Genomic DNA, 9027 nt, shown 5'->3' with positions numbered 1-9027 from the left:
CCCCCCGCCCCTCGCCGCGCCGCGCCGCGGAGGATGCTCGGGCCGTGAGCCCGCAGCCGGCAGCCCCGGCGCGGCGCAGCCATGGGCAAGGACCAGGAGCTGGTGCAGGCGGTGAAGGCGGAGGACATCGCGGCCGTGCAGAAGCTGCTGCAGAGGCCCAAGCCCGGCAAAGCCAGTGAGTGCGGCGGCGGCGGGGCCGGGCCGGGGGCGGCGGTGTGGGGGGACACAGGGATGGGGGGGCACACATGGGCACCGGCGTCGCAGCAGCGGGCGCGGCGGCTCGGGGCCGCGTCCCAGCGCTGCTCCCGGGGCCCGGCCGCGATGCCGCCCTCCCTGCCCCGGAGCATCCCCGGCCCTTCCCCGGCTGCGGCTCGTCGCAGGCGGGCGGGGACCGTAGACGTGCTGAGCACCCCCGGGGGCGCCCCGGGCGGGGCGGGGGGGGGGGGGGGGGAGCTGCCCGGCGTGGGTCTGAGCATCCCGGCGGGGCTCGGAGCATCCCCGGGCACTGTGCGGGTGCAGAGCGCTGCAAAGGGTCGCCTCGCCAGTCCCGGGGCACCCTCGGCGCGGTCGGGCTCCGGCCGGGCTGCCCTTGCCCTGCACCCGGGAGCAACTCCCGACTCCCCGGGAGCCGGGCCCGGTCCTCCCGGGGGTTTGGGCAGGGTCTGCGGCCGGGCAGCGCCGGGCGCATCTGCGTGTGCGTGCAGCGAGCGTGCCCGGCCCGCGAGGGTGAGCGCCGGGGCTGGCTGCCCGCACACCTCTGCGTGTGTCCGCGCTGCCGCGGGTGCGTGTGCGGCTGTGTTTGGGTGCGTGGGGTGTTTGCGTGGCGGTGTGTACCCTGGCATCTGTGTGTTTGGCTGGGCTGTTGGTGTTTCTCGGTGAGGGGGTGTTTGGATGTCGCTCCGCGGGTATCTCCCGGTGCATCCCTGCGGCTGGCTGTGCACGGCTCCGCGGGTGCGCCGCGGGTGCGTGGCCAGGTGTGAGGCTGCGGGGGCGTGCGTGTGGCTGTGCGTGTGCGTCTCCGGGTGTACGTGTGTGTAGCTCCATGAGTATCATCTACTCGCCGTAGGATGTAACTGCTCCGTCGAGGCGTTCCGCCCGGGACTGAATAATTCATGGTGCTGATGCAGCCGCAGGTTTCAGGCCTGGTGCGCGGGGACGAACTGGTGGGGGACTGTTCCTGGGTATGGGCAGGGACCACGGGAAGCACTCATGTGGCTCTGTGTCACTGGACACACAGTCCCTTCATTGCTGCACCCACTGTCCCTCTCTCCAGGGCCGGCACTCCCCAAATGTGGGCACCCCCCTTGCCCTGGAGCTGTGCGGGACTGGTGAGGTGTCCCCTGTCCCTGGTCATGCAGGGCTGTTTCTGACCAAGCAGGGCCAGTGTGATGTCCCATGTCCTGGTGCTGAGCAGGGTTGGCATGGCATTCCCCGTGTCCCTGCTCTGGTGTTTCATCCACCATGTCCACGGGGCCACATGGGGCCAGCATGTGTCATGCAAGGCTGGCGTGGTGCTCCCCATGTCCCCAATGCTATCGTTGCTGTCACTGCTGAGGGACTGTGCAGGGCAAGAAGAACCTCCAGCTCAGAGCCCGCTTCATCTCAACCCACTCCAGATGCTGCTACTGCCGTGGCCTCTTGGGGCAGCGTGTGGGTATGGGGACAATGCCTGGCCTGTGCCCAGCAGTGTCCCCACACACCCCTCTCCAGTCCCTGCTGGCCTGGGCACACAGCTGGCGTTGCTGTGGCAACAGCCAGAGGTGCCTGAGTGCCACCACTTGCTCCTGCATCCCTGTTCTTCCCAGTGCTCTGCTGCATTTAGCACTGCTGAGCCGTCTGGATACCAGGCAGGACGGCCACAGGTGCCAGCAGCGCTCCCTGTGCCAGGATCACAGGTTAGGGACAAGGGACACCCAGTGGGGCTGAGCCTGGTGTTGAGGAGATTCCTGCTGTAGGCCTGGATGCTCAACCCATCCCCTTGCTGGGCTGCCCATCTCCAGCTCTGCTGGACCCACTGGTGCCAGTGCTGGGCCATTGCCCCACTGGACCTGACAGTCCCGTGTGGCAGCAAGGGCCACGTGTGCAGCAGTGGGTGACGTGCTCCTGGGCTGCACAAGTACCTCTGGCCGTGGCAGTGGGGCTGGAGCGGTGCACGGAGTGGGAGAGCACCAAGAAGGGCTGTCCCCACTCCGTGGTGTCCCCATGTCCCCTCCAAGTTCCGGTCCCACGCATGCCTGGGGTGCTCCCTGTGCTGCACGGCACCAGGAAGATTTGTAACTTAGCTCTGTTATCTGGATAATATCCTATTCATGTGGGGTTTAATAAATGAGATTTTAAAAATCCTTGCGTGAATTAGCACGGGTTGCTATGGTGACATGGGGCCCGGTTTGGTGTGAGTGCGGGTTCGGGGGCCCGGGCCGGCCGCAGCGCGCACCGCGCCTGCTTCCCGGGCATCCATAATTGATGAGGTTGTCTGAAAGTTGCGCAAATCAGATGCAGGGATTTGGCAGCAAACTGTTTCCCTCCCTGTCCCCTCCTTCCCAGTGCTACCTCGAAGAAATGTGGTGACTTGGCGTTTTCCCCTCGGCTCCAGTGCTGTGGGATGGGATGGGACCACGGGGCATCTCCAGGAGCACCCATGCCCACTGTGCCATCCCTCTCCTGGGCACCCAGGGCTTCAGGCAGTGGGAGATGAGCCGTGCCATGCCGTGCAGAGGATCTACAGTTCCTTGGCTGTGGAGTGTTGGAGTGAGCTGGCTCCTTCCCTGTGAGGCCAGTGCTGCCAGCGGCTCATCCACGTTGGAAATGGCTCCTGTGTGGTGCTGCCGATGCCGAGTGAGGGACCTCGAGCCAAGGGTTGGATCCTCTACTCCAATTTCTCCTCCAGCCAGGCTGGGGGGCTCTGTAAAGCACTTCCACATGTGGCAGCTTCATGTGGCCAAGGAGATGTCCCAGCACATGGCCCCACGGTGCCAGGGTGAGCATCCAGCATGGCAGGGGCTGGCTGTGTGGGTGGAATCCAGGGCTGTGTCCTGTGGGACTGTGCTGCCCACCCCATGCCTGGTCCTCAGTGCCATCCTGGTCCTCCAGGTTGCTATCAGGACTTGTGTCCTGATGTGCTGTTGGAGTTCTGGGTGCCTCACTTGGGGATGCCCTGGGCTGGGTTAGCCATACTGCCTGGCTGAGATCAGGAGCTGGGCACGGAGCTCTGCACCCTCTGTGTCCTGCCATGTCGGGGTAACCCAGCCCAGTCTGGCCCCACTGCCCAGGGCATGGGTGCTGAGGCCTGGGCAGCTCTCGGGATGCCCCTGCTCTGGGCAGGAGAACCCCATTCCTGCACTGCCACTTGTGCAGGGCTCTGCATCCTGCCCTGCATGTCACTGGCAGCAGCTCTGGCATCTCAGGGCTTGTTCCATCAGTCCTGGCCCTGTTGCTATGCGCAGGGAGCAGGTCCTGCCCTGTCTAGGGAGGGACCTCAAAGCTCAGCGAGAACCCCCAGGGTCCTGCTGTCCCATGGGGAGCCATCCTGGGATGCGAGTGGAGCTGCATGGGCTGGGTGGTATTGTTCCTTCACTGGTGCTCCAGGATTCAGAGACAGAGGGAAGTAGAACCAGAGCACCTGGGGACATGGGCTCTGGGCAGAGCCTCACCAGCTGCCTCCTGCCCTCCGGTGTGTCCTCCTGTACGGTGGCCAGTTAATTCTGGGTTTTCTTGCCTGCATTTGATTGCATTAATAATCTGCTCTGATAACAGTATTTAATAAAACCAGGCTAATATGGCGCAGTTAGGAAATGTCTTTGACATTTTACAATTCAATTTCCATGCAGTAAAAGGCAGGGCAGCTGCAAATCCAATTGTGGTGCAGTGCCCAGGGTACACGTGGCCAGCAGCCGCCGGAGCTGCCCAGTTCCCCCCGGCCCTCTGGGAAAGCAGGAGCCTTCCCGGGGAGGCAGCCACCCCTGATGGCTCCTGCTGCTGCTCCCTGGACACAGGCACTGGGCAGAACCTCCTTGCTGACAGAGAAACCCAGGCAGAGATGAGCAGATGATGCTCACTGGAATGCTGGAGCCCCTGGATGCTTCTGGCCTCTGGAGCCATCAGTGCTGGGCAGGATATCTGGAGTGAGGGGAAGGGGCTGCGGGACCAGGTCCTGTGGCAGCTTGGCCAAAGAGATGCTGGGGCCCCATTCATCCCCCATCCCGTGGCCAGGCACTGCTCCCACGCCTCCTTGGCAGGGATGAAGGGGTGGAATGCCAAGGGGGTGGGCTGGGACACGCAGATGATGCCAGCAAGGGGAGATGCCGGTGCACCCCAGGCGTGTCCCAGGCACGGGCCATGCTCCGTGCACTGCTGACAGGCAGGTTCCTGTCAGGGCCGAGCAGCTCCGGCTGCTGCCCGACTCATCCACGTGTCAGCGGGTCCCTCATAAACTTCTTGGGGTTTCCAGCCCGCGTGTGAAGCCTCGCTCCCAGCAGGATTTGGCAGGCTGGTGGGGGCTGGTGTGTGCCAAGTTTCCTTCCAGAGGGGCATGACTGCTCAGCCTGGGGTGACTCCTCATTATTTTACATTTCTTGCCTCTGTGTCTGGGCCAAGTTGTGCATGCAAACCCTCCCCTGTCCCCCTGCGCCCAGCACAGCCCCCGTGTCCGGGCTGGCCGTGGGGTCCCTGCCCACTGAGAATGCTTTGGGGACCCGGGACTGTTGGCTACTGCCATCGAGGAGCAGCGGGGCTGCGGGCCGGCGGCTCTGTTCCCAGCTCCCTCACTGGCCTGGATTTTCTCTCAGCAGTCCCAAATTCACCTGGCTTGACACCAAGCAGCCCTTTGCCAGCCCCTCGTGCGGGGCTCTCCCACGGCTGCCAGCTCCGGCTGCTTGCCGCACGAGGACCTTGCTGCCCCTGTGCTGGGGGGTGACACTGTGGGGGATGTGGCAGGGCCAGGCTGCACCCAAGGGTGACAGTGCTGGCAGTGAGCAGGGCTGAGTGCTGTGTGTGCCCAGAGCTCTCTCCACAGCCGTTCCAGTCGCTGCCAGCCCATCGTGGTTTCCAGTAGCCAGGCTGGCGTCTGGCTCCTCACCTCCTCTCTGCGCTCCGTTTAACCCTTCCTTCCCCTTCCCCACTGCTGGGAATGGCTGCAATCAGCCCCCTCCCCATCTCAGTGTGTCCAGGTGCCGCTAGCTCCTTCCCACTCTCCGTGTGTCTGCACCGGCCACAGCAGCAGTACCTGGGGATGGCAGCTCTGTGCTGGTGTGCCAGGGCCCAGGTGGGTCCCAAAGCAGTGGAGGGTGCTCAGAGAACACATTCCTGGGCTCGTGGCAGGTGGGAGCTCTGGCAGTGCTGGTGGGGTGAGTGGTGGAGGGGAGCGCCCAGCTGAGGTTGTTTCCCACAGTGCTCTCTGTACTGGTGCTGGGTGGTGTGTGCTGGGAATGGTGCCCAGCACCACTGGGAGAGTGTCAGAGAACAAACTTGCTGATATTTAATGACTGGTGCTGGTCCTGCTGGGCCAGGCTTCCATGGGTGAGGGAGACACGTTGGAAAGCACAACTCAGGAGTGCCTGCATGGACACTGTTGTTCTGTCACTGCTTTGTGTCCTGTCCCTGGCCAAGTGTGCTGTGAGGGTGGCCCATGCCCAGCAGCTCACTGAGCCAGTGTGCAGCGCTGATGTTACCTCTGCCCTGGCTCACCATCCTGTCCCACAGCTGGGGCACGTGGGACTTGCCCTCCTGGTTCTTCTCTTCCCAGAGGGACGGGACCAGTGTCCTCCACCTGGTACAGGAGCGGTGCCCACCCGTGGGCCGGCTCATTGTGCCGGGCTGAGAGGGATCTTTAAGCTCTAATGAAATGTTAATAGTATTTTCCAACTCAATACGGGAGTAGAAAATGAGGTGTTTAATGCTGGGCTCTGCAGCGACAGGAGCAATCAGCCTGAGAAATGGGAAGCTGGGATGCAGAGCTGGCCTTGGCTCGGCCTGACAGCCTTGTGCTGCTGGGACTGCTCTGGTGATGGATGGGTACCAGTGCTGGCACAAGCCATCCGGTGGGGCAGCACGGTGCTGGGAGCGCATGGGAGAGTGGCTGGCTGGGAGTGCCAGCTCTGCCTGGGTCTCCTTGGGTGTCCCCATCAAGGTCACTGCCGGCTGCCTGGAGAATGCCGAGCAGATGGAGGTGGCCGTGGGGCTGGGGTGCCCCGGGGCGCAGCGGGACAAAGGAACCCCAGTGATGTGCCCTGCCATGGTCTGTGTCAGCTGGAGATGGACCAAGCTGGAGATGGTGCCCAAGCAGCCACCCCAGGCTCTGCCTCTCCAAGCTCGGGTGGCCGGGTGCTCCACCCGTGTGCCTGCGTGTGCCCCTCTGCATCCCGGTGCTCCCGCGGGCCTCCACGCCTGTGCACGATGTGCCCGTGTGCACGCGTGCATCCATGTGCGTGCCTCAGCCCCTGTGCATCCATGTGCTGCGTGCCTCTGTGCATCCATGTGAACGCGTGTGTACCGTGTGCCCGTGCGCCTCTGCCCCGTGCGGCCGTGTGCCTGTGGCCTCTCCACTGCCCACGCTGGCACTGCCTCCTGCCCGGCCTGGCGTGGGGCTGGGCGCTGGGCACGGCGGGCTCGTAGCGGCAGCAGCCGCTGATCCCTTCCAGATGTGGCTGCCGGAGCCCTGCGCCGCCTCCTCGAGAGGCCCCGCGGGTTCCCGGCCCGCGGCGGCGGGAGCCGCTGGAGCTGAGACAAAGCAGCGGCTGCCCGGCTCCTGCATTGCAGCTGGGCTGTTTACAGCAGGCGCGCTCCTCGCAGCCCTGCAGCTCCGCAGCAGCCCCGCTCCCGCCTGTCTGCGCTCAGCGTCTGCCCGAGTCCCGGTCCTGCTCGGCCCTGCACTGCCCCTGCCAGCCCCCTTCCTGTGCCCACCGTGCTGGGGACGCTGGGGACGCTGGGGAAGCTGGGGACACTGGAATGGGTCCTGCGAGCCCTGCGCCTCCCCTGAAGCGCTGTCAGCCCGCCGGGAGCAGTGCGAGGCCTCCGGCCGCGCTCCCGGAGCTCCTGGATGATGCACGGCATCGCCTGGCTGCACATCCCCGCGCTGCCCACCCGCCCCGGCGGTCACCGCGACACCGCTGAGCTGCCAGGCCCTGCGCCCGGTGAGCTGCCCATGGCCGTGCCCGTCCTGCCCCTCCATTCCCGCCGGGAAGGCTGCTGTGGAACAGAGGGTGGGCACGGTGCGCTGGCAGCCCAGGCCACGCCGTGGATGAGGACAAACGATGGCTCTGAAGGCACCATGCTTAAAATAGAGCCTGGGGCCTGTTTTGCCACACACGGTTGGGAGCTTGGAGCCGGCGCTGCAGCAGTGCCCCGTGCCTCTGATGGATCTGGACCGCCTGCACACACACGTGCACACATGTGCACATGCTCGGGGCATGCCAGGAGCTGATCCGGGCTGCCTGCACACACGTGCACATGTGAGCACACGCTCGAGGCACGCCAGCAGCTCCCACCACTTCCCAGAGCTGCTGCACCGCGCCGGGTTCATGGGAGGCCAGTGATCACCACTGTGTGTTGGTTAATGATGCTTTAAGATGCACAAAGCTCCTGGTCCCTCCCTGCAGTCAGTGTGGACAGGGTCCATCCTCCCAGGGATCCCTGGCCCTGTAGAGGGGTGGGCAGGGGGAGGAGATGGGGAGGATGCGGATGGGGCAGGGCAGAATGGTCTCTGCCCCAGGGTGGAGGTGAGTGGTGTGTGTCCACCTCTCTCTGCTCCCATGTCCCAAGGAGGTGCAGTGCCAGCCGTGCTGGGATGGATGGATGGGCAGACACAGGTGACAGTGGCCTTGAGCAGCCACATCTCCATCTCTGCCATGCCGGCCTCGCTGTGCCAGCAGTGGCTCCTTCCAGCCAAGGTTATTACTGAAAATTACCTGTTTGCCACAGGCTGGCAATTAGGGCTCCCTGTAAGAGACACCAACATTCATTTCCGTGGAGACGAGTGTGGGCGTGCGGCTGGCACCGGGCACGGCAGGCGGCTGCGGCGCTCAGTGCTGGTCCCACAGAGCTGAGCACACCTCATGTCCCACTCGTGGGGCAGAGCCAGCACATCCCTGCACTGCCCATGCACCTGCCCGTCCCTGCTGACTCTTCCCCGCATTCCTGGGTGCTCTGGGCCGAGTCACTGGGAGCCTCTGCATAGCAGAGCCCCACGTGGTAACTCAGGGGGCTGGGGGGACTGGGACTGCCCCAAAGGGGTCTGGCTAATGCAGTGCAGCTTGGCCTGGCTCCGTGGCACCACACGGCAAAGGTCAGGTGAGGATATGACTTGGGAATACGGGGAGACAGTGGGGATCCCCACAGTAGCTGCTGGTGGGCATCATGGGGCGCTGGGTCCCCTGGACAGCTCCAGTCCCCGTGGGTCTGTTCTACCCCGGGTACACCCGTGTCCCCTGTCCCCGCCTGCCCCGGCAGCCCACAGGGTCAGCCCCGCGATGTCCCATGGGACTGAAAAGTTTCCTTTTGGTAAAAATAAAAGCATCACAGTGGAGTCCCCGCTGCCTCTTGAAAGCTGCATTTAAGCTGCTTCCTGCAGCCCCAGGGGACAGCGCTGCGCGGTGACTCAGGCTGCCAGAGCCCAGCCAGCCTCCAGTGCGGATTTCGCCACTCCCTGGAGAAGGCTCTGCCAGGGACGGGCATCCAGAGCACCCGTACATGTGCTGAGCACATGGGCGGCATCCCCCAAAATGGGATTTGGGGAATGGCTGGTGATGGGCAGCGGGGCACACAGCTGTGCGAGTGCAGCTGTGATGGGCACTGGGATTGTCCAGTACTGATGGGCAGTTGTTATCCAACTGTGATAGACACAGGGAAGTCCAGCTGTGGTGAGAAGTGTATATCCAGCTGTGATTGCCGCAGGGGTGTCCAGCTGTGGCGAGAGATGTCTGTCCAGCTGTGGTGAGCAGTAGTTATCCAGCTGTGCTCTGTACTGCTCTGCAATGATTCCATCCCATCCCAGCCACCTCTCAGCCCCAGGCAATCCCTTTCCCTGTACAACGA

The 9027-nt window shown here is 64.1% G+C and overlaps 1 protein-coding gene across 2 annotated transcripts in view; it reads left to right on the top strand.

Moving 5' to 3' along the window:
• The first annotated feature begins 6 nt into the window (after positions 1 to 6).
• Positions 7 to 9027, top strand: part of CASKIN1 (CASK interacting protein 1) — a 30014-nt gene continuing 20993 nt past the window's right edge. For both annotated transcript variants that reach the window (XM_042036901.1, XM_042036900.1), the window contains exon 1: positions 7 to 175. In XM_042036901.1, the coding sequence (XP_041892835.1) occupies positions 82 to 175 (94 nt within the window). In that variant the 5' untranslated portion in view covers positions 7 to 81. The remainder of the gene's footprint in view (positions 176 to 9027) is intronic.

The sequence above is a fragment of the Corvus kubaryi genome, unplaced genomic scaffold (assembly GCF_017639235.1).
Source record: "Corvus kubaryi isolate FWS band 111438036 unplaced genomic scaffold, C.kubaryi_AGA036_p1.0 37387, whole genome shotgun sequence".
In the NCBI taxonomy this organism is placed as follows: domain Eukaryota; kingdom Metazoa; phylum Chordata; class Aves; order Passeriformes; family Corvidae; genus Corvus; species Corvus kubaryi.
The sequence above is the reverse complement of the archived record's forward strand: the minus strand, read 5'-3'. Positions and strand labels throughout refer to the sequence as shown.